Source organism: Buteo buteo, chromosome 4 (genome assembly GCF_964188355.1).
Source record: "Buteo buteo chromosome 4, bButBut1.hap1.1, whole genome shotgun sequence".
Classification (NCBI taxonomy): Eukaryota; Metazoa; Chordata; class Aves; order Accipitriformes; family Accipitridae; genus Buteo; species Buteo buteo.
In genome coordinates this window covers 26784739-26809030 of record NC_134174.1, presented here as the reverse complement: position 1 = coordinate 26809030, position 24292 = coordinate 26784739, and the positions used below count along the sequence as shown (strand labels likewise).

The following is a 24292-nucleotide window of genomic DNA, read 5'->3' as shown; positions in this document are numbered from 1 at the left end:
CCTTCATCAAATTCTGGCACCCAACAATTTCTCTTCACTTTTATTTTTAGCTCAGAAGGGGGGGGGGGGGTCAGGGTGGGGGACTCCCCGGGGGGTGTCCCCCAATTTGGGGGGGGTCCCCCAACCCCTGCCTGGCCCCACCTGGGGTGAAACTGGGACACAGCAGAGATGATGCTGGGTGAGGGACCCAGGCACATGTCGGGGGGCAATCCTGGGGATGGGATCGGGATTTGGGGGGGCCCCCCTGAATATCAGGGTTAAAGCCCTCCACAAATAAATAGGTAAAAAGATGTCCCAGAGGTCTGGGGGGGTGGTGGGGGGGCTGTTCTCAGTATCGGTACCCCCCCCATGCACAACCTTATATGAGCCATTGGAGAATCCACACTGTTCTCCAGTCCAGAGTCTCAGGGACTTCAGCGGGGGGGGGGGCAGCAAAAAGGGTCTTGGGGGTCCGGAGAAGGACCCAGGCATCGGGTGGGTCAGAGTCCAGGTCTGGAGGGTCCGGGTCGTCAACAAACCCATGCGCAACCCTATACGAGCCACTGGAGAATCCCCACTGCGCTCCAGTCCTGAGCCTCAGGGATGTTGGGGGGGCGGTCAAAGGGGTCTCCTCAGGATTCCAGTGAGGGACCCAGTGGTCCAGGTGGGTCAGGGTCCAAGTCTGGAGAGTCCAGGTCATCGGCCTCCCATGCACAATCCTATAGGAGCCACTGGAGACTCCACAGCACGGTTTCTGCCCCCCTCCCCCCCCCCCCGCCCCAGACCTCAGGGATCTCAGGAGGGATCAATGGGATTCCAGCAGGCTTCCAAAAATCAACCCAGGCATCCGGATGGGTCAGGTTGGAGTTGGGGGGGGGGGGGGGCATCAGCCCACTGACACCCCATGCCCAACCCTATACGAGCCACTGGAGAATCCACACCCACCCACACCCCTCTTCCCAGACCTCAGGGATCTCAGAAGGGATAAGTGGGATTCCAGGAGGCTTCCAAAAATCAACCCAGGCATCTGGATGGGTCAGGTTTTGGCGTAACAGCTCACTGACACCCCATGCCCAACCCTATACGAGCCACTGGAGAATCCCCCCCCTCCTCCCCCCACCGCCCCCCCTGCATCTCAGGAATGCCGGGGGTGACAACCAAGGTCCCACCAGACCACCAATACCCCCCCTCACCCCCCCCCCCCAAATTTACACCATAAACATCCCAAAATAGGAACGGGTGCCATCCACTGCCCGCACCAGCTCGGGTGCCTGCACCCGGGTGAAAACCTCGTCCCCCGTTTCGAGGCGCACGAGTCCCCCCAAAAAGCTGTTCCGGGCCCAGGGGACCTGGTGGGCTTGGGGACAATAAACCACCTTATTCACCAGGAGATCGAGGACGCGGGGATAACGGGGCGTTCGCTTGTGGATGCCGTGGAGGGTGGCGGCACGCGCTGGGCACCCGGGAGCACCCAGCTGCACCTTGGCGTAGACGAAGTAGAGCCCGGGCTGGCGGCAAACGAGGGAGCCGCCGCGGTAGCCCAGACCTCGGATGAAGGCCCACGATTTGCCGGGTTCCCACCAAAGGGACCCGTTAGGTTGGGAGGAGACGTCGGCGCTGGCTGTGGGGAGGAAGGTGAGGGGTCAGGGGGGCTGAGCACCCCCAAACCTTCCAGCACCCATCTATCTATAGGAGCATCCAGGGTGCTGACCCCCCCAAACCTTCCAGCACCCACCTATCTATAGGGGCACTCAGGCATCTGGGGTGCTGACCCCCCCCAACTTTCCAGCACCCACCTATCTATAGGAGCACCCACCCAGGCATCTGAGGTGCTGACCCCCCCAAACCTTCCAGCACCCATCTATCTATAGGGGCACCCAGGGTGCTGACCCCCCCAAACCTTCCAGCACCCCCCATTATCTATAGGGGCACCCAGGCATCTGGGGTGCTGACCCCCCCAAACCTTCCAGCACCCATCTATCTATAGGAGCATCCAGGGTGCTGACTCCCCCCCAAGCTTTCCAGCACCCACCTATCTATAGGAGCACCCACCCAGGCATCTGGGGTGCTGACCCCCCCCAAACCTTCCAACAGCCACCTATCTATAGGAGCATCCAGGGTGCTGACCCCCCCCAAACCTTCCAGCACCCCCCATTATATATAGGGGCACCCAGGCATCTGGGTCCCCACTCCCCCCCAGTGAAACTCCCCCCCCCGAGCGACCCAGGCATCCTGGCTCCCCACCCCCACCCCCCCATCGGAAACTTCCAGCACCCCCCACATTTTTCCACCCCCACAGAGGGACCCAGGCGTCTGGGCCACCCACTCCCACCTGCTGGTTGGGGACCTGGGTGTCTGGGCCCCCCCCCTCTGCCCCCCCCTTACCTATCAGATGAGCTGCTGGCTTCTTAGTTGGGGGGCGATCTGCAAAGGGAACCCAAGATGAGGTCCAGTGTCCCCAAAGTGGTGGCACCCATGTCCCCAGGGTGGTGGTACCCACGTCCTCGGGGGGGGGGTCCCATGGCCCTGGGGTGGTGGCACCCATGGTCCCAGGATGGTGGCACTCATGTCCCCAGGGTGGTGGCACCCACATCCCCAGGGTGGTGGCACCCATGTACCCCAGGACCCAGTTTTGGGGACCCACCTTGCTGCACCTTCTCCGACAGCGGCCGGTCCCCGCTCGCCTGCGGACACCCACATGGGTCAGGGGACACATGGGGACACGAGGGCACCGAGGGGACATGAGGGGACACGGGGACACGGGGACACAGGGACACGGGGACACTCACACCGGGATACACAGGGATGGAAAAGGGGACACCGGGACACACAAGGGGACACACAGGGACATGCATGTGCACCGCCACGGCCCCCTCCCACACACACATGGTGTCACCCACTGCCACCCGCACACGCGTGTCCCTCCAGCCGTGTCTTGCCCACAGACGAGGTGTCCCCACACTGTCCCCATCCCCGTCGTCCCCGTGTCTCCCTCTATCACGGTGTCCCCCGTGTCCTCGTGTCCCCACGTCCCCCGCATGTCCCTGTATCCCTGTATATGCCCATGACCCCCACGTCCCCCCATATGCCCTATGTCCCCCATGTCCCCAACATCCCCCATGTCCCCCTATGTCCCTATATCCCCCCACATGTCCCCGTGTCCCCAACATCCCCCATGTCCCCCTATGTCCCTATATCCCCCCACATGTCCCCATGTCCCCCCATGTCCCTGTGTCCCTGTATATGCCCATAACCCCCATGTCCCCCCATATTCCCTATGTTGCCCATGTCCCCATGTCCCCAACATCCCCCATGTCCCCCTATGTCCCCCATCCCCCCAGATCCCCCCATGTCCCCAACATCCCCCATGTCCCCCGCATGCCCCTGTGTCCCTGTATGTCCCCAACATCCCCCATGTCCCCCTATGCCCCTATATCCCCCCACGTCCCTGTGTCCCCATACGCCCCATGTCCCCCCCCCACTCCCACGTCCCCCAAGCCCCCCCCCATGCGTGTGTCCGTCCCCCCCCCCACGTCCCCACGTCCCCTCTCACCTGCAGCCGCGCTGTCACCCTCTGCAGCTCCCCCCGGACCCCCGCCAGCACCCAGCCCTGCACCGCCACCGCCACCAGTGCCAGGGCCACCAGTGTCCCCAGTACCCAGCGTCCCCAAGCCCCCCCCCGGACTCGCCGCCGCCACGCCGGGACGGGGGGGGTGGCAGCACCCGTGGGTGCCCTGGGGGGGGGTAACGGTGGCCAGGGCCCCGCCAGGGCGAAGACGCCGTCCCCCATGGGCCACCCCCGGTGTGTCACCCGCCGTGTCACCCGCCGTCCTGGGGACCTGCACCCGCTTTATGGGGCGCGGAGGAAACGGGGCCCACGTCACCCGTCGGTGTCACCACCCCGGGGTGGCTCCCCCTGTCATGGGGACACGGCGGGGGGGGGGGAACGGATGGGACATGGCCACGTGGCATCGCCCACCCTCCCAGTGCCACCGCTGTCCTAAAGGGTCCTTGTCCCCTCCACCGCAGCGTCCCCACGGTGTCACCCCCTTTGTGTCCCCGGGGGGGTCTCTGTCCCCTGTCCCCCCCCCCCACCACATCCCCAACGCTGTGGCCCCCCTGTGGTGTCCCCTGCACTTTCCCCATGGGGACCACAGAGGTGCCACCGCATCACCCCACTTTTGGGGACATCGGCGACCCCACGGGTGTCACCGGGACTGGGGATGTCCTGAGGGTCACCGGTGTCCCCAGTGCTACTGGGGGGGGGGGGGGTCCCCATCCCCAGCAACTACTGCAGCTGGGGGCATCAGGGACCCCACTGTCACCCTGTCCCCACGGCGGCCCTGGGATGCTGGGGACAATTTGGGGATGCTCCGGAGGGACAAGCTGAGGACAGCCTGGGGAAAGCTGGGGACAGCTTGGGGACGCTCCCAGCTGTCACGTGTCCCCACGGCGAGGCCGATGCGGAAAGCGGCAGGACGTCGGCAGGACATGGGGTGACACGGGGTGGGGGGGTGACACCCTCCGCCACGCACACACGGGCTCCCGGCCACCCACCCACACACACACCTTGTCCCCAGCACTGGGGACACCGTGGAGCCGAGGGGGACGCACGCTTGGCCGATTGCCACGCTGGCAGACGCTTGTGCGGGCGTTCACGCGCGCGTGCAACACAGTCGCGCCGCGCACAGGCCGGTTCACGCATGCTTGTGCCGTTGCAGGCGGGCATCAGGCACGCGCATGCTTGCGCACACGCCTGTCGTGCGCGCACACGCTTGTGTCACGCACACTCACGCTTGTGCACGTGCACTTGGGCTATTGCACTCTCGCACCATGCACGAACACACTTGTGCACGCGTGCGCACACACTCGTGCTAGCGCGCAAACGCATGCTAATGCACGCTTGCAGCGTGCACGCGCACTTGTGCCGTCGCACGCTTGCACCACGCGCTCATGCACCCATGCTCGTGCTACCAGCGCTGTGCGCACACGCTTGTGCGAGCGCTCGTGCTCCCCTGCTACATGCCTGTGCACGCGCGTTTGCAGCCGCAGGGAGGCATGCGGCCCCGCTTAGGCGTGCGCCCACACGTTTGCACCCACGTGTGCGCCCACGTGCGCGCCCCACGCGTGTGCACCGCTGTGCCCGGGGCTGCTCCGGCTGCGGACGCCAGATAAGTCACCGGAAAACGCCGCCCGTGTGAGGCCTTACTGGGAAGGCAGGAAACCACCGGCTGCGGCACCCTGCCTACCACGACCGGGTGCTGGGCTTGGGTGCTGAGCACCGGGTGCCCAGCAGCACCCTGCACCGAACGCCGCGCAGCAGCGTGCAGCGCCGTGCACCACGCACCAAATGCCACGCAGCACCGCGCACCGCGAGGCGTGCCGCACCGTGCACCGCGCCGTGCGCCGAGGGCTGAGCGCCGAGAGCCGTGCACCAAGTGTCGTGCGGCGCCGAGGGCTGCGCGCCGAGCAGCACCGTGCGCCAAGCAGCACCACGCGGCGAGGCCGCGCGCCGAGTTTCCTGCAGCACCCTGCAGCGAGGTTCAGGCCGTGGGAACCGTGCAGCACCGTGCACCAAGGACTATGCGCCGAGGGGTGTGCAACGCCGGGCGCTGCACTGCGCGGCGAGCGCCGTGGACTGAACCCTGAGGGTCTCATCCAGCCCCCCGTATGGCCCCATACAGTCCCATAGGTGCCCATATGGTCCCAGAGAGGCCTATATGGCCCCACACGGACTCCTGACCCCACGGTCCCCTATGGAGTTCCCAAGAGTGCACGGTCACCTATGGAACCCCCACAACCACATCATTCCCCATAATCCTGTGGTTCCTTACGGAGTTTTCCCAACCCTGTTGTCCCCTATGGGGTGCCCACAATCTCGTCGTTCCCTACGGAGTCCCCGTCATCCCTCACAGGGTTCCCACAGCCCTGTCATCACCTACGGAGTCCCCGCATCCCCCACGGTACCTCCAAGACCCTGTTGTCCCCTATGGGGTACCCATGTCCCCCATAGAGCCCAAATGATCCTGTTGTCCCCCACGAAGTCCCCACGACACCTATGAAGTCTCCACAGCCCCGCTGTCCCCTACAGTGTCCCCACGGCTCTGTCATCCCTTACAGGGTCCTCACACCCACAAAGAGTCTCCATGACACCATCATCCCCTACGGAGTCCCCACGTCCTCTATGGGGTCCTTACAACTCAGTTGTCACCCACAGAGTCTCCATGACCCCTATGGAGTCCCCACAACTCTGTTGTCCCCTACAGAGTCTTCAGAACCCCATTGTCCCCTACGGGGTCCCCATGATCCCATCATCCCTTACAGGATCCCCATAGACCCGTCATCCTCTACAGAGTCCCCATGGCCCCTGTGGTGTCCCCATGGCCCCATCATCTCCTATGGAGTCCCCCCCGCCACCCTCTTGTCCCCTACAAAGTCCCCACAACAACTACGAAGGCCTCACCACCCTGGTGTCCCCTATGATGTCCCCATGACCCATTGTCCCCTACAGAGTCCCCACATCCCCCTGACACCCTCACCATGCAGATCCAGAGCCAGGCTGTCAGAAAGGACTTTTTTTAACCCAAAAAAAAAAGAGAGGGGGCAACAGGGAGCAGCCGGGGGGGGGGGGGGGCAGGCACCCATGGGTGGGGGGTACGCGCTCAGGATGGACACCCAAACATGGTCATGGCCTCGGCGAACTCAACAAAGTCCTGGCAGAGGGGTTGCAGGTCGGCCTCCTGGCACGCCGCCTCCGAGGGCCATGCCTCCAGCCACGTGTCCTTGCCGATGAGGTAGGAGAAGCTGGAGACAGCGAGGGGACAGAGGGGACATGGGTCAGAAGGGGGTGGCACCCTGAGGGGAGGGATGACACACAGGGATGGACAATGGGATGCACAACCCTGTACGAGACGCTGGAGAATCTTGGGCTTGGGGGGGGGGGGAATGCGCCTGTGTACTCAGGTGTCAGTGTCACCTTGTCCATGTGTCTCTGTGTCCCCATGTCCCATTCACTCATGTCCCTAATGTCCCACGTCTTGTGTTCCTGTGCTCCCATGTCCCCACAGATGCAGCCCCATCCGTGTCCCCACACGTGTCCCCACGTCCCTACCGGCTGCCGGTGGCCCACAAGTCGGTTGCCAGCCCCCAGAGCAGGTAGTCCTGGCCGATCTGGAGCCTCAGAGAGTCTCGGCACTGCCAGTGGCTCACGAAGGTCCGGTTGCTTCCTGCTGGGTCCTCGTCGGTGCCTGTCCCAAGAGAGGACACACCGGTGACAGGTCACCTCCACCCCAACACAACAGGGACACCCACGTCCCGCAGTGGGGACTCACAATCTCCAGGGAGCTGCTGGCAGCCTTGGTGGCATCATCAGCCACGGATGACACCAGTTCTCTTCAGGTCTCCCCAGCACCCTTGGGTGACACCAACCCATTTGGGTGTCCCCAGCACCGCTGGTTGATGCCAACCCACCTGGGCGTCCCCAAGCCACCCTAGTGACACCAACCCACCTGGGTGTCCCTCCCCTTGGCTGTCCCCATCCCTAGGTGACCCCCACCACATCCCTCAGGGTGGCTTTGTCCCCTACCCCCGGGGTGCTCGTACCCATCTTGATGACAGAGAGAATGGTCATGATGTAGTTGTCATGGGTCGGCGACGGCTCCATTGCCATCAGCTTCACTTTGTACACTGGAGAGGGGGACATCACCATGTCACCCCCACCCCTAGACAGCACCCTCACTCCAGGGTGGCCCCTCCACATGTGGGGGGCCCCTCTGTCCTCCCCCCTTCCTCCTCATGTCCCTCTAAATCCCCATGTCCCACCGTAGTCAACTCCTGGCTCGCAGGCGCGCTTAATGCGTTGGTTGACGGTGATGGGGACGTCTTGCTTGTGCTGTACGAAGCAGTTTTCTGCAGGGACACGGGGACACGGCCATGACAAGGTCTACTGCGGTAGCGGCATGTCCCATCATGGCAGGGACATGTCTCCACCACAGTCATGACACAGCTCATCTTGTCAATGACATGTCCCATCAGGGCCATGACACGTCCCATCACGGCCATGACACGTCCCATCATGGCAATCATGGGTCCCATCACGGCAATCATGGGTCCCATCATGGTAGGAGTGTTGACCCAGTCTGTCCCCATGTCCCTGTGTCCCCATGTCACCTTCGGCGCAGCGGCACACGTCCCCGTAGCAGATCTTGCTCAGTTGCCCGCCGTTCTTGTCCGGATGGTAGAAACGGGTACAGCGGTCATCTGCAGGGACACAGGGACATGAGGGGGACACGAGGCTGGGGGCGGACACAAGGGGAAAGGACCAGTGGGAGACATGGGGACAGAGCGGTGACATGTGGGGGGAGAGGGTCAGCAGGGGATGCAAGGGGACCTAGGGGGACATGGGGACACAAGCATGGGGAGAAGATCAGCAGGGACATGGTAGGACAAAGGGACAGGAGGGGACACAGAGGGAGGACACAGGTGAGAATTTGTGGAAGCAGGGGGGGCACAGAGGAGAGTGCGGGGGTGGAGGGGACCTGAGGGTGACACAAGGGGACACGAGGCGCACCGATCTTGTAGTAGCTGTAGACGGTGACGGCCGCGGGCTGGATCAAGCCCACCTGGAATCGCTGGTGGGCCCTGAAGGAGAAACACTCCTCGGCCTTGTGTGAGATCTGCGCACGGGGACATGGGGACACGGGGACGCAGGGATGGCAGTCAGCCAGGCTGGGAGTCAGCGTCCCAACCCCCAGCCTGGCCCTGTCCCCAGCCATGTCCCCATGCTGTCCCTATCCATGACCTGGACCCGTCTCTGTCCTTGTCCCCAACCCCTTTTCCTGTCCCCACCTCTGCCCCCATCCATGTCCCCAACTTCATTCCCATCTCTGTCCCTGTTCCAGTCCCTATCCATGTCCCCAACCCCACCTGCATCCCCACCCCTGTCCCAGTCCTGTCCCCACCCGTGTCCCCAGCTTCATCCTCATCCCCGTCCTCATCCTGTCCCTGCCCATGTCCCCAACTCCATCCTCTGCCCATCGTTGTCCCTCTCCCTGTTCCATCCCTGTCCCATCATGTCCCCGTCCCTGTCCCATCTTGTCCCTGTCCCATCATGTCCCCATCCCTGCCCCATCTTGTCGCTGTCCCCATGCCCCCCACATCCCCACCTTGTCGAGGTAGATGACGAGGTTGCTGCGGTCCGACTGTGCTTGGTCAATCTCAAACTTGGAGATGTACCTGTCCACCCCATCTGTGAGCTGGGGACAGGGACACGGTGACACTGGGCATGCAGGACACGCAGGGACACGTGGCGACACGCAACCGCATCAGGATACAGGGATGTACGGGCACACAGGGACACGGTGCTGCTGGCCACATGGGACACGCAGGGACACATGGCCGTGGCAGGATGCAGGGGACTTGCAGAGATTTGGGGACACGGGGGGACACGGGGATGCAGGGACAGTGACACCAGGGGACATGGGGACACACAGCCATGGAGGGAAAGGCAGGGACACAGGGATGCAGTGGCACAGGGGAATACGGGGACACAGTGACACGTAGGGATGTGGGGACACAAGGACATGGAGGGGACACATGGGGGTTAGGGAGATGTGGAGACACGGTGAGACACGATGGCACAAAGATGCAAGGTCCTGTGTCTCTGCCAGGTCCCACCATGTGTCCCCATGTCCCCGCGCTCACCCTTTTCAGGTCCTGGAGGTCAGGTGAGAAGCCTGTGAGCATGGTGACGTCAAGAATGGACATGGTGGCATCCACGTTGTCCAGGTACCTGTGGGGACAGGGCTGAGGCCACCCGCCTGACCCAACTGCCTTATTGTCCCCAGCATCCCCATCCCTGATGTCCCTGTTCCCAAGGATCCCTCTGGGACAAGGTGGGGCTGAGCCCCGTTTGTCCCCAAATTCCCCATCCTTTTCCCTGATGTCTCTGTCCCCAGTATCCCCATTCCTCTTCCTATCTCCAATGTCCCTGATGTCCCCAACGTCCCCAGCCTGTCCTACCTGGTGCAGATGGTGATCTTGATGGAGCGGAGGATGCCCTCCTGTTCCTTGCCTGTGGGGGGACATGGGGACAATGAGGGGACATTGGGGGCATCGAAGGGGACATGGGGTGCCATGGAGGGTACTCATCGAGGACATGGGGAGGGATAGAGATGGACATAGTAAGGACGTGGGGGGGACATGTGGGGGACTCACCTCTGTTCACATCCTCCACCTGCACCTGCAGGTCGAAATTGTCACACTTGTTGTCCTTATCGGGGACCTTGGCATTGTAGATGGTCACCACTGTCATTGTCCCCTTGCCTGTGCCCTCAGCTTTCACCGTGAAGTCCTCGTTGAACTTGGTCTGCAAGAAGAGGGGACGCTGGGGAGGGACAGGGACATCCCCTGGGAGGGACACGGAAGGAATGGAGCATCCTGGGCCATGGAGGCATGTGGGAACATGGAGGGGTGTAGAAGGGACAGGGACATCCCAGGACAAGGTGGGGACAACAGCACTGCAAGACAGAAAGGGGACAGGGACATTGAAGGATATGGAGGGCACAAGGAAATCAGAGGGCATGGAGGGACATGAAGGGGACAGGGACATTCCAGCAACGGAGGGGACAAGATCAGCCTGGGACATGGAAGGACATGGCAGGGACTTCCCAAGCCTCGGAAGGACGCAGAGGGGACAGGACGTGGAGGGAACATGGAAGGGACAGGGACACCCGAGGCCATAGCAAGGGGACAAGATTGTCCTGGGACATGAAGAGACACAGAAGGGACAGGGACATCCCGTGGACATCAAAAGCAGGGCGAGCAGTGCTGCATCCCCATCATCCTGATGGCGACAGTGACAACAGTGACCAGGGTGCCGGTACCTCAGCGGAGCGTGCCACCAGGGCGTTGCGGTTCTCGATGCGGTAGGTGATGGCGCTGGCACGGCGCGGCAGCAGCACCGACACATCAAGGTTGAGGTCGAGCTGCCGTGGAGTTGCCACTTCATAGTAGGCCAACGCTTGGAATACCAGGATGGTGGCCTGCAGGGACATCTGTGTCACCAGGGCTTGGGGACACCATCTGGAGCATCCCCAAAGTCCCCTGGGTGGCCCTGAGCCCAGGGTGACCCCAAGTCCTGGGGCCACCTGATATCACCTAGAACATACCCTTGGGGGTCTTATGGAGCAGAGGTGTCCCCCAAGGACAGGATGTGTCCCTGAGGGTCCCCAGCATCTGGAGGTGTCCCCAGGGACTAGAGTGTCCCCCAGGGACAGACCTTTTGGGTTTTACAAAGCCCTTTAGATCCTGTGGGACCAGGGGTGTTCCCCAAGGACATGCCATGTCCCTGGGCATCCCAAGGGCCCTGAGGTGACCCCAAGCCCTGAGGGGTCCCATGGGACCAGAGGTGTCCCCCAGGAGACATGCCATGTCCCTGGAGTCCCCAGGGCCACACGGTGACCCCTCGACCCCCAACAGAGCCCCCAACCCCTATGTCCCTGTCCCCCTTCCCCATGGCAGAAGGTGCCAGGACCGCACCTATGGGTGCCAGAGGGGTCCGTAGCCCACCTGAGTGGATCCGTAGCCACCACCAAAGTAGTTCTGCTGGGCAAGCCAGCGGGCCACCGGCCCTGTCAGCTCCGGCTTCTCCATTTGCAGCAAGGCCATCAACGCATAGGATGTCCCCTCGATGTTGTAGGTACGGGCGTTGCGTTCCTCCCAGCGTTTGCTCTCTGGGGTGACATGGGTCCCTCAGCACCCTCTAGGGATGATTTCTCCCCCCATCAGGTAACCCATAATTACCTCCCCCACCCCCCAGTTTTGTCCCCCCTGGTGAGACGTCACCTTTGGAAAACTTCATGAGAACTTTCTCGCTTTTGAGTTTCCCTGTCAGGGCCAAGGCATAGGAGGTCAGTGCCACCGTGTAGGGTCGGGTCAGCCACTGGTACCTCCGGGCAAGGTAGTCGGCGGCTTTGGTGATGCTCCCATCCAAGCTCTGGGTAGAAAGGATGGTAAGTTTGGATTCTCAGGTGGCTGCTATAAAGGTAGGGCACCTCGTCTTGAAGCACTGTCCTTCTACGTGACGGGTGCCAGTTGTACCCCCTCTCCCCATGTGGGGTTGAGGACTGGGCCACTCACGTTGACGTGGTCCTTGCAGACCTCCCGGGACTCTTGCAGCGCAATGAGTACAAAGGCTGTCAGTGACACCTCGGGCTCGGCACCCTGGTAGCCACCCTGCATAACAAAATGGAGGGGGAAAAAAACCTCAGGATCGTGGTTTTCACAGCAAGCTCTGTCCTCCCAAGATAGTCCTTTCCCCACAGCTCATTCCAGAAGAGCCAACAGGGCCTCGGCCATCAGCAGGGACAGGGTTTGGATCCCCCCATACCACCATCTCCTTATGGATGACAGGAGCGTCTTCTTGGAAAATCCCATCCGGCTTCTGCTTCTCCAGGATGAGCCATTTCACGGCACCACAAATCACCTCGGGGTCAATGTCTACCAGCTTGATGGCCATGGCAAAGACTTTGGCCACGTAGGCTGTCAACCTGGGGACAGGAGGACCTTAGCGTCATGTCCAACCCTGTCACCCAGACCCACGTGGTGGTGGCAATGTGACCCTCACCAGGTGCTTGGTGGGCGGTCCTTGAAGGCGGCATAGGAGTTGTCGGGTTTCCGGAAAGCAAGTTGTTGGGTGTAACCTGGTGAGGAGATGGTGGTTGGCCAACACAAGGAGCACCCAGCCAAGCTGAGATAGCTTCAGGCCACCAACCCGCTCCGCAGCACATTCCAGTGCAAACCAGTAGCTCTAGAAATCCGCAAACTGGTAGCACCCAACCCTTGTCTTCTTCAAAGGTGGAAGTTGCTTCCGCACCTTGGATGATGGCGACATTTTTCCCCCCCCGAGAGAGGAAACTGGGGGACGCTCCCACCCTTTGGGGGATGCTCCTACCCTTTCTAATCAACTCAATGGCCTCAGTGCGGCGCTGAACACCAAGGCTTTCCCACTGCAACGTGCTGTCCAGGTAGTGGGTGGCAATGACGGTGGGCGTCAACCCGATCATGTTCTGCTCCCCGCAGCCCGAAGGCGTCACGATGAGGTGCTTCAGCTTGTCCCCGTCGATGGCTTTCTCCACCATGATGGACACAGGGTTGCCTGGACCAGAAGAATGGGAGATGTCAAGCCAGGAGTGTCCCACCCCCGCCCAGCTTGTCCCCATGTCTGTCCCTTTCCCTGCTCTCACCTTGGATGCTGACTTTGGTCTCCGACTCAGTGTTGGGGACAATGTCAGAGAGGTTTCCTGCCTTCACCTTCTCTTCCTGTACACCATCTGCAGGGCAGGGAGGCGAGGATGGAGATGGGTGACCCCAAATCCTTCACGTCCCCCTCCACCCTGAGGTGACCCAGCCCTGCCCCACACATGCTGTAGAATGTCCCTTGTCCCTCAGGATGCTCCAGAGCCATATTAGGATGTCCCTCCTCCCTTGAGATGCCCCAGCTCCATAGTAGGATGTCCCTTGTCCCCAAGGATGCCCCAGTCCTACCCTTGCTGGTCCATCCTTCACCCCCCCAAGATGTCCCAGACCCACAGTGGGATTTCCCTTGTCCCCTGAGATGCCCCAGATCCTTCCCTCAGTGGGACATCTCCGTGGGGCTGAGACATCCCCAAGACCAGCCAGGGCCACTCACTGATCCCCTTTGCCTTCGGGTCCAGCTCAACTATCTTCACCGTCTTCTCCAACCTCATCCCTTCGGGCTGCAGAGATGAGAGTCCAATGCTAAAGGTTGGGCTGGTTTTGGACCTCCCTCCCCAGCCTTTCTGGGTTGTCCAGGAAACCAGCACCCCCAGGTCATGGGACAAACTGGGAGAAGCCCAGGAGACCCCACCTGAGAATCCTGGGGGGAGGATTCTTCACCCTTGGGTACTAACACCAGGATGAAAGTGGAGAAACGGATGTCACAGGGTTACCATGCTAGTGACATCTCAGGGATGGAGGTGGCACCACGTGGTAGAGACGCCATGAGCAGCGGTGGCCACTCACCACAACTTTGAGCTTCTTCTTGACACCATCAGCCACGAACTTGCCCCGAACGGCTGCCTTCACCTCGACGTCATGCAGCCCCAGCTGCAAGGGCACGATGACGAAGGGCACGGCCCACGATGACTGGGCTTTCAGGCGGACGATCTGCTGGTAGCGCGTCTTGGAGGTGGAGGCGCTGCACAGGGCTGGGTTGTGCATTAGCTCCACGCGCACCTGCAGGGCACAGAGACGTTGGCCGTGGGGTTCAGGTGGCCACAGAACCCCCCAAAAGCCTGGGCGTGGGTCCCCTGCCAACCGTGATTTCGTCCGTCCAGTAGTTGTAGAGGATGGCACGGATCTCCACCTGCTCGTTCCTCACCACGGAGTAGGGCAGGCGCAGGTCGATGAAGAACTCCTTCATCACCGTGATCTCATAGGGGTCAGCCACGCACAGACCTGCGGGGTGACCCCCAGGGACGCCAGGTTCAGGCTTAGGGGCTTGCTGGGCCCCTCATGTCCCAGGGACATCCCCAAGGCTTTCTGAGATCCTTCAAGTCCCATGGAGTCCTCCCAAGGCTTAGGAGATCCCTCAAGTCCCAAGGACTGCCACCAAGCTTTGGGGGATTTCCCCAAAGTTTGGGACACCTGTCCAGTGGTATGCACCCCTCTAAGATTTTGGAGATCCCTCAAACCCCAAGGAAACCCGCCAGGCTTTAGGGGACTCTTCAAGTCCCAGGGACCACCCCCAAGGTATGGGGGGATTCCTTGGATCCCCAGGGACGCCTTCCTACTCCATCACGTACCCTTGGTCTGTGAGAGGCTGACGGCCAGGACCTCCCACGTGGTGATGGAGTCCTTCAGGTACACAGGCAGAGTCTTCGTGGAGATTCTGGAGAGCACGGGAACGACCAAGGGGTCAGAGCCGGCCCCAAGCCAGGCTAGGGAGGTATAACTAGCCACCAAGCTGGAGCACCAGGGGTCATAGCTGGTCCCCAAGCTAGACCAGGGTGTTGTAGATGGCCCCTGAGCTGGACCAGGGTGTCACAGCTGGTCCTGACGCAGCACCAGTGGGTCAAAGTGGCCCTGGTCTAGACTTGGGGGGGACCACAGCTGGTCTCCAGACCGGGCAAGGCAGTGTCCAGGGCTGGACAGGGAGGAGGTAATGATTCCCAGGTTGAGCCATGGGGTGGAGGGGTAGTGGGACAAGGGCACAGGGCTCACCCCAGCTCATTGGGCTGCTCCGTCAGCGGCTCCACCTGCCACAGCCAGCTCTCCGGGAAGAGGCTCCGTGAAGTGATGTCCTCGTCAGACAAGAAGCTATCGTCCGCCTCGCCTGGGGGTGGCAGCATCCCTCTCGACCATGGCCTCAGGGCCCCAGCCCCTGGGCGGAGCCACTATCACCCCAGCATCACCCTTGTTTTGGCCAAGCATCGTCTAGGCATCACCCAACTCTCACCCAAAATTCATCCAAGTATTGCCCACGGAGAGCGCAAGCGATGCCTGAGGTTCACCCGGCCTTCGCTCAAGCTTCAATTAAGCTTCGCCCAAGCACCAACCCCACCACCACCCCACCATTGCCCAGCACTTGCTTCGAGCCAGCTCGAGGTGGAGCTCGCGCTGCTGCTGGTCACGGATGCCCTTGATGTAGTTGCAGCAGTCGAGGAAGGCCCGGATGCAGGCTTCTCCATCCTGGATGTAGTTGGTTCGCTGCTCGCAGCTGTGACCCATGGGGTTTTCCTTCATGCCGTCTTCACAACACTTGCGCAGCATCTTGTCCGTGTACTCAGCCACTGCCAGCACCAAAGCACACGACTGGCACCCAGTCCCAAAGCCCCCGGCCTGAGGGCTGTCAGGGACACGGGACACTCTGGTGTCCTTTGGGATATGGGGTGCTGTGGTATCACCAGGGGCATGGGACGCTGGTATTGAATGGGACATGGGATGCTCTGGTGTCCCTCAGGGACATGGGACACTCTGGTGTCCCTCAGGGACATGGGACACCAATATTGAATGGGACATGGGATGCTCTGGCGTCCCTCGGGGACATGGGACACTCTGGTGTCCCTCAGGGACATGGGACACCAATATTGAATGGGAAATGGGATGCTCTGGTGTCCCTTGGGGACATGGGACACCAGTACTGAATGGGACATGGGGTGCTCTGGTGTCCCTCAGGGACATGGGACACCAGTACTGAATGGGACATGGGGTGCTCTGGTGTCCCTCAGGGACATGGGACACCAATACTGAATGGGACATGGGGTGCTCTGGTGTCCCTCAGGGACATGGGACACTAGGGTGTCCCTCGGGGACATGGGACACCAATACTGAATGGGACATGGGATGCTCTGGTGTCCCTCGGGGACATGGGACACCAGTATTGAATGGGACATGGGACGCTCTGGTGTCCCTTGGGGACATGGGACACTTTGGCTTCTTCAGGGACATGGGACAATCTGGTGTCCCCAGGGGCACAGGACATTCCGGTGTTCTTGGGGACATGGGACAATCCCAGTGCCACCTACTCTTGGTGCCTTTGTACTCGATGAGCTGCAGGGAGCGGCGCTTGCGTTTCGCAGGCTGGGAACACTGGACCTCTAGGGACAGCAAGGACACAGGTCAGGACCCCACAGTGCCACAGCCCCAAACCCAGGTGTCACGTCCCCTTGACATCGGTTGTCACATCCCAAAGCTCAGGGGACACATCCCCCATCCCTGAGGTGTCACACTCCCCCATCCTTGAAGTGCCACATCCCCATCCCCAAGGTGCCACACCAGGCTGTCCCAGTCCCCAGCGTGTCCCCTACCCCCTCGCTGTGGCGTGGCGATCTTCGTGCTGGTGACCAGGCTGAGGCCAGCGTCAGCAAAGACACCCACGTTGTCCCTCCCACTGCCCGGGGTGCAGCCGATGTCACTCTTCTCCACTGTGTCCCAAACCTGTGGCCAACAGGGGACAGCCATGACAGCCACTGCTGCCACCCGGGGACAGTGGGGATGGGGACCGGGCACCCACCTTGGACTGGGTGAGCTTGTTCTTCTTGCTGAGGACGAAGACGCCCTTGTCCACGGCCACCAACCCCACGTGGGCTTTGTGGTCACCCTCGATGCGCAGCCGCATGGGTGTCCCTGGTTCGTGCACCCGGTTATCAGCCTCCGTTGCTCCCTTCACCACCAGCTGCCGGGCACACGGGGGGGGGGGGTGGGTGGGTGTCATGTCCACGGTATGCCCCCAAAAATCCTTCACCACACCCCCCAGGAGCTGCCCCATAGGGGTACCCCAACCCCACAGGGTGTTGGAGTCCTCTAGGGGTAGCTGATGGCTGTGTCCACCATGGACCACCTGGACCATCAGTGGGCCACCCAAGACCCCCCGTGAGATGCCCAAGCCCCTCATGGACCATCCAAACCACCTAAGTGACACCCAGTCCCCATCATGGGCCCCCCAAGCCCCTAAAGGACCACCTAAGCCCTTCCAAGGGCTCCCCAAGCCCCTCAAGTGCCATCTCAAGGGTCATTCAAGCCACCACCAAGGCCCAGCCAATGCCCCCAGGGTCTCCCCCCGACCCCTGGAACAGCGGGGACACACTCACGGTGCCCATGCAAGTGTCCTTGACATCAACCCAGATGGAGTCGGCAACAATCTCATTGGGCAACACGAAGTAGTAGGCCACGATGCGGAAGGAGGGGATGAGCTCGGCTGTCACTGGCAACGACATGGTGACCAGGGTCTGGCCCGCCTCGTGCCGCTGTCGCCCCACACGGACAATGCGTCCCTTGCTCATGATCTGCGGCAGGCAAGGAAAGGCAGGGTTGGCGGGCATCTGGACGCCTAGGTCCACAAGATGGGGGGCAGTCGCTTGGCAGAGGCCAAGGACGCTCACCAGGTAGGTGAAGTGCGAGACGGAGTCACGGGCAGCATTGTTGTTGCTCTTGAGGTGGAAGTTCACGGCAAGGTTGTCACCGGGCTGCAGCTCGATGGCCCCCACTGCCAGGTGGAGGTAGTTGCCAGAATTACCCTGGCTGCGGTAAGCTTCGGCAGTCATCTGCCGCGAGGCCTGGCGGTCAGGAGGCAGCCCCGGCTGATTCGTCCGCACCTGCAACACAGGGGACACAGTGGCATTTGGTCAAAAAGGAGAGGCGTGGACGTGGGCAGGGGTCAGCATGGAGGTCTTGGCCACCGCAGAGGTCTTGGCTGTCCTGGTCTCCCTGACCCCTCGTGCCCTGGTCCTCGGACAATGGTGATCATCTCCCTGGTCAACCTGATCATCTCTGCTACCCTGGATGTCTTGGGCACTCTGGTCAACTCAACCACCTTGGTCTCCCTGACATTGGCCCTCTTGGCCCTTGGCTACCCTGAACATCTTTGCCACTCCCATCCTCTTGCCCTTGGCCATCCTGGTTCTTGGTCACTGGTGAACCATGCTGACCCTGGCTGCAGGCCACCATGGACAACTTGGCCACTATGGACAGCTCTGCCAGTCTCATGACACTGGCCATCCTGGTCCTTGATCACTCTAGACATCTTGGTCAACCCAATTGTGTTGGCCACCATGGTTCCCCTGACACCAGTCATCCTGCTCCTTGATCAACGGTGACCAGGATGGCCATGGTCCTTTGTCACTCTGGACATCTTGATCACCACAGCCATCCTGGTCCTTGGTCAGTGGTGACTGGGGTGGCCCTGACCCTTGGCCGTTCTGGACACCACAGCCACCTTGGTTGTCTCCCCAGTCCCCAGGTCACTTCACCCACCCCTGTCCCCAGCCACCTTGGCCACCCCAGTCCCAAGGTCACCCCAGTACCTATCACCACTCACAGTGATGGGGACGGCGTCCCTGTTGGCCGGCATGTTGAGGACCAGCTTGGCTGTGCCATCACGCTGGGTGGAGACAAGACCCTGGAAGCCATCAGCCTTGACGGCGACACGTGCAGCCGGGGACTCATCTGGGTTAGTGACATAGACCTGCAGGGGATGTGGTGTGACGTGAGGACATTACATGGGGACATGGCATCTGGTGCCATCCAGGTGACACAGGGACAGACCACGGTCCCCAGGCCCTCTCCAGGTGTCACAGTGATGTGACACGGGGACAGACCCTGGTCCGCAAGTCTCCTCCACCCACAAACCCCCAGGCTTGCCCCATCCCCATCGCGATGCTGGGGACCCTGGTACCATGGGGGTCCTGGGCCAATGCCACCGCCGTCCCCATCCCCGTCCCCAGATGCCATTACCGTCAGATCGAAGGGCATCCCTGGCTTGAAGTACTTGGGGGTGTGGGTGAAGTGGATGGTGTACGGGGATGTCACGATGCGGATGCCACTGCGCTGTGCCTCCACCATGTCACTGCCTGCAGTGGCCATGAGAATGGCCATGTCACCCGGCACCAGCGTCCAGTCCCCCCCAGGGACAGCCCTGTCTGACCTCGGGTGGCCCCACGCGTCCCCATCCTTGCAGTCCCCAACCCCACGTCTCCCCATCCTTTGCTGTCCCCAACCCCAGATGTGCCCAGCCCCATGTGTCACTGCTGTCCCCACCCCCCTATATCCCCACATGTGCCCAGGTGTCCCCCACCCACCCGAATTGTTGAAAACTGTGACAGTGACATACAGCCCGTGGCCTCACGCATCCCTGCTGTCCCTATCCCTCCAAGTCCCCTGTGTCCCCTGCGATCCCCCTGCACACCTGACTCCGTGAGTACGGTGACGGAGACGTAGAGTGAATGTCCCACCAGCTCCTGGGGGTTGGCGAATCGCTGCCACAGCACGGCCATGGACAGCACGGCTTCCCCGTCCCCATCGCTCACCTGTGGCACGGAGTTAGTGGGACAGGGGACAGCCACGGGGACCAGGATGGGGACAGGAATGGGAATGGGGACAGGGGATGGCAAAGCTCAGGATGAGACAGGGATGAGGATGGGGATGACAGAGTTCAGCAAGGGACATAGCTCAACGGGGGACTGGAATAGGGGCAAGGGATGGGGACAGGGACAAGGACAGGGTCACCTTGACACGCTGCAGGGACTGGGGGATGCTCCTCTTCTCGTCGTCCACCATAACGCCGAAGAGGACGAAGGCTGTCCCCTGCAGGCGCTTCCCATACAGGTACCTGTGGACAAGCCACCACTGTCACCATCAAACCCTGTCCTCGTGTCCCCATCACATCCACATCACTGTCACCCCACATCCCCACATCCTCTTGTCATGCAACACTGTCACCCCATTGCCCCACGTCCTTATCACCCTGTCCCTCCACACGCCCATGTCCACGTCATCCCACCAAGCCCTGCCACTTCCATCACCATCACCCTGCGTCCTCCTCACCCCCTGTTCTCATCATCCCATTTCCCCACATCCCCATCACCCTCAAACCTGTCACCTTGCACCCGTGCCGCCCCCTCATCCCTGGGGACTTTGCACAGGAGCAGAGCAGGAATCTCACCCCACACCATCGCCCATGGGGGTTTGACCCCCAAAATGAGCAGTTTTGGGGTCCCCATCGCACCTGGCTGTGATGGACACTCGGAAATCCTCCTTCTGGTCAATGTAGAGGAACTTCTCCTCCGGCTCCAGGACCACCTCAAAGCTTGGCAGCACTGTGGGGTGGACACCCAATGGACCCAGGCATCCAGGAGAGGTGCAAGGGACCCAGGTGCCTGGGGACCCCCACCCCACCTTACCATACTCCTTGACTTCAAATTGGGTGCTGAAGACCTGTTCTGGTGAATCTTCGAATTTGGCCGTTATCGTCCATGTCCCCAGGCTGGAAAAGGCAGGGTACAGGGTGAGGGGACAATTCTGGGGCCACAGATGTCCCCAGGCCACCCTGGGAGGTGGCACCCACCTGACGACCTCAGGCAGGTTGTGGTTGAGGGAGAAGATGCCAGTCTTCATTGGCGAGGACACGGGCACTTGCTTGATGATGATACCATCAGGTGTCTGAAGGGACATGGAGTGGTTGGGGACAGTGGCATGGGTGGCTATGTCCCTGTGTCCCTGCGTCCCCAGTGGGCACCCACCTTGATCTCCACAATCACTGTCTTGGGCAGTGGCTCCATGAGGTGGCCCAGAGCGAAGAAGCGGCAGAGCACTGGGAGGGGACATGGGGGACTAGGTGAGCAGGGATGGTGCAGGGACATCTAGAAATGGGTGCTGGACCCCAAAATGGGTGCTGGATCCCAGTGGAGATGCCAGAGCAATGTCCCCAAATGGGTGCTAGACCCCAGCACCCCAAGATCACACCAGCACCCCAAGGTGCTGTGGAGGTGACCCAACACCCCAAGATGCCACCAAGATCCCAAGGTGCTGTGGGGGACACCCAACATCCCAAGGTGCTACCAGCACCCCAACATGCCATGGTGAGACCCAGCACCCCAAGAACACACCGACGGAGCTAGGGGTGTAGATGGGCTTGTCGGTCTGCAGGAAGATGTAGCCACTCTGGAGTGACACCAGCAGCACCTTCTCCAGGGTCACCGTGGCCACCTGTGCCGTCACCGAGACAAACTGCTTCCCCGTTCTCTGAGGCAGTGCCTTGGCCGACACCTGCAGTGACAGAGGACACCGAGTGGCACCTGCACCACAGGGACCGGGCAGGGGACACCAGATGGCACCCATGCCCAGGGAAGGGTGCGGAGGATGCGGGGTGACAGTCCCCAGGGACGCCAGGGTGACCATCATCAAAGACCCAGGAATGGCCGTCCTCTAATCATGGGGTGACCATCTCCAAGGACCCTGGGGTGACTGTCCCCAAAGATCCAGAGGTGACCACTCCCATGGACCCACAGGTGACCATCCTCTAGTCACAGGGTGACCATCTCCAAGGACCCCAGGGTCACTGTTCCCAAGGACCTCGGGTGACTGTCCCCAAGGACCTCAGAGCAATCATCCCTAAAGACCCCGTGGTGGCCATCCCCAAAGACTCCATGGTGGCCATCCCCCCCTAGGTCCCACCAGCTCTGTGGAGATTCTCCAGCATCTCGTATAGGGTTGAGCCTCATGGGCCACACTTCCTGAGGCAGGAGGGGGCAGTGACCGGTAGGGAGGTGACGGGGGGGGGGGGGTGGTGGTGGTGACATACCTTGATGGTGGTGGTGGCCAACATGCCCTCGGCAGGGCTCAGTGACACTCCGACCTTGTAGAGCACGTGGCGCTTGAGGGGAAAGTCCTGCACCGTGAGGGTGGCCTCCGTGGCAGTGGTCAACCCCGGTGCCTCCAGAACCACCCGCTCCTCCGTCTCCAGCCGCAGCACCGCTGGTGTCACCATCGTCACCCTGGGGACACCGGCCATCATGGAGAGCTGTTACAGAGCCCCCCCACACAGCACCCTGGGGACCTCACAGCACCCAGAACCCCACCCCAATCTGTCCCTACAGCACCCTAGGGACCCCCTGATCTGTCCCTGACAGCACCCAGCACCCTGGGGATCCCACAGCACCCCAGAGACCCCCCCCCGATGTGCCCCATGGGCCTGAAGCAACCCCAAATCCTCCGCTGCACCCCAATATCCCCCCCATTGCCCTCCACCACCCAACCCTGGGTGGGGGCTGTCCTGGAAAGGGGGGTCCCATCGGGGGGGGGGGGGTGTGCTGGTCAGGGGGGTCCTGGTAGGTTGGGGGTCCCTGGTAGGGAGGTCCTAGTAGGTTAGGGGTCCCAGACACAGGGGTCTTTGTTCTGGGGGTCCTGGATACGGGGGGGGCTCAATTTAGGGTGGAGGGTCCTGGCTGTGGAGGGGGGGTCCACCACGGGTGTTCCATCTGGGGCAGGGGGTCTTGGTTGGGGAGGGGGTCTCAGCCATTGGGGTCCCAGCCAGGGGGGTCCTATGGGTGGGGATCCCATGGGTGAGGAGATCTCAGGGTGCAGGGATCCCATGGGTGGGGTAGGGGGGGTGTCCCAGAAGAGGGGGTCCAATGGGTTGGGGGATCCCAGGGTGCACCCCAAGGCGGGGGGGTGCAAGAAGAGGAGTCCAATGGGTGATGGGGTCCCATAGGGGATCCCGAGGCTGGGGGGGGTGTCCCATAGGTGGGGGGGTCCCAGTGACTCACATGTTGGCATAGGTGGGTGCCGCATGCAGCAGCAGGAGGCCGAGGAAGAGGGGCAGCACCGGAGCCCCCATGGCTGTAGCGGGGGATGGAGACGGGAGGGTCCAGGGGGGTCCCTTTATGGTGGCGCCACTGGTTAATGGGTAACCAGCACCCAGACGACTGGGTCCACCCACACCAGCGCCCTGGACGCCAGGGTCCACCCCTATAGAAAGGGGGGGGGGGGGCAAACGTCTGGGTCCACCTGGGTGGGGGGATTAGGGAGGGTCTGCCCAGAGCCCTAGGTCCACCCAAGCCAACAGAGTCTGGGACCCATTGATGGAGGGTCCCCAGACCCCTGGATCCACCTGGGGGGGGGCTGGGAACCACAGGATGACTGGGTCCACCCACATGGGCATGGGGGAGGGGTTGCCCGGACACTTGGGTCCTTCCTCATTTCGGGGAAGGCGGCTGGCGGGGGGCCACGGGGAGTTGCGACACCGTGTCGAGGAGGGAGGGACACCAGAGGGGGGGACGCGACGGGGAATGGGGGGACATCAGGGGAAACCCATGACCCTCCTGGGCTGTGGGGTGGGCAGGACCCAGACACCTGGGTGCCCCTCCGGGACCCTTGGAAGGACCTGGACATCTGGGTCCCCTCCGGGACCCTTGGCAGGACCCGGACATTTGAGTCCCCTTGGCAGGACCCGGACACCTGGATGCCCCTCTGGGACCCTTGGAATGACCTGGACACCTGGGTCCCCTCCAGGACCCTTGGCAGGACCCAGATGCCTGGGTGGACCCCTGGACCCTTGGAAGGACCCAGACACCTGGGTGCCCCTCCGGGACCCTTGGAAGGACCCAGACATTTGGGTCCCCTTGGCAGGACCCGGACACCTGGGTGGGCCCCTGGACCCTTGGCAGGATCGGGACACCTGGGTCCCCTTGGCAGGACCCAAACACCTGGGTGCCCCTCCTGGACCCTTGGAAGGACCCGGACACCTGGGTGGCCCCCTGGACCCTTGGCAGGATCGGGACACCTGGGTGCCCCTCCAGGACCCTTGGAAGGACCTGGACACCTGGGTGCCTCATGGGACCCATTGGGTGACCATGCCCCGATGCCTAGGTCCCTCACGGGACCCTCAGTGTGGGTGCAGGCCTCGGAAGTGTGGGTCCCCCCATGGGTCCCCCATTCTCCCCACCGCAAGCCATGACCACAGGGCCCCCCCGGGGGCAGCACCTCCTCCCCAGCCACAGGCGCCGGGCCGGGAAGG

At 62.0% G+C, this 24292-nt stretch overlaps 2 protein-coding genes across 2 annotated transcripts; both read right to left on the bottom strand.

Moving 5' to 3' along the window:
• Positions 1 to 1187: 1187 nt before the first annotated feature.
• TNFSF14 (TNF superfamily member 14) lies at positions 1188 to 3797 on the bottom strand. The gene is made up of 4 exons (XM_075026707.1): positions 3533 to 3797; positions 2624 to 2663; positions 2365 to 2403; positions 1188 to 1600 (listed from the first exon to the last, which is right to left on the bottom strand). The coding sequence occupies exons 1-4, from the start codon at positions 3767 to 3769 to the stop codon at positions 1188 to 1190; spliced, it is 729 nt and encodes a 242-aa protein (XP_074882808.1). The 5' UTR covers positions 3770 to 3797.
• Positions 3798 to 6539: 2742 nt separating this feature from the next.
• Positions 6540 to 23113, bottom strand: C3 (complement C3). Its single transcript, XM_075026834.1, has 40 exons — positions 23043 to 23113; positions 22079 to 22271; positions 21384 to 21543; positions 21018 to 21088; positions 20843 to 20937; positions 20679 to 20761; positions 20504 to 20594; positions 20005 to 20107; positions 19685 to 19805; positions 19234 to 19349; positions 18818 to 18964; positions 17883 to 18095; positions 17592 to 17786; positions 17015 to 17176; positions 16809 to 16938; positions 16527 to 16598; positions 15591 to 15791; positions 15223 to 15334; positions 14805 to 14890; positions 14318 to 14457; positions 14023 to 14235; positions 13670 to 13736; positions 13224 to 13310; positions 12932 to 13135; positions 12605 to 12680; positions 12368 to 12527; positions 12118 to 12213; positions 11824 to 11974; positions 11548 to 11711; positions 10863 to 11021; positions 10195 to 10345; positions 10000 to 10051; positions 9682 to 9769; positions 9144 to 9233; positions 8549 to 8654; positions 8149 to 8238; positions 7801 to 7887; positions 7582 to 7665; positions 7091 to 7226; positions 6540 to 6783 (listed from the first exon to the last, which is right to left on the bottom strand). The coding sequence occupies exons 1-40, from the start codon at positions 23111 to 23113 to the stop codon at positions 6642 to 6644; spliced, it is 4965 nt and encodes a 1654-aa protein (XP_074882935.1). The 3' UTR covers positions 6540 to 6641.
• Between the last annotated feature and the right edge of the window lie 1179 nt (positions 23114 to 24292).

Bases quoted from the DNA above. Each gene is read 5' to 3' on its own strand.
- TNFSF14 (XM_075026707.1), bottom strand. From the start codon at position 3,769: ATGGGGGACGGCGTCTTCGCCCTGGCGGGGCCCTGGCCACCGTTACCC. The intron at 2,664-3,532 runs GTGAGAGGGGAC...GGGTGTCCGCAG, and splicing joins GGGTGACAGCGCGGCTGCAG to GCGAGCGGGGACCGGCCGCT. The intron at 2,404-2,623 runs GTGGGTCCCCAA...TTCCCTTTGCAG, and splicing joins GTCGGAGAAGGTGCAGCAAG to ATCGCCCCCCAACTAAGAAG.
- C3 (XM_075026834.1), bottom strand. From the start codon at position 23,113: ATGGGGGCTCCGGTGCTGCCCCTCTTCCTCGGCCTCCTGCTGCTGCAT. The intron at 17,177-17,591 runs GTGAGTGTGTCC...TGTGCCCGGCAG, and splicing joins AGGACACTTGCATGGGCACC to CTGGTGGTGAAGGGAGCAAC. The intron at 13,311-13,669 runs GTGAGTGGCCCT...CCTGCCCTGCAG, and splicing joins CCCGAAGGCAAAGGGGATCA to ATGGTGTACAGGAAGAGAAG.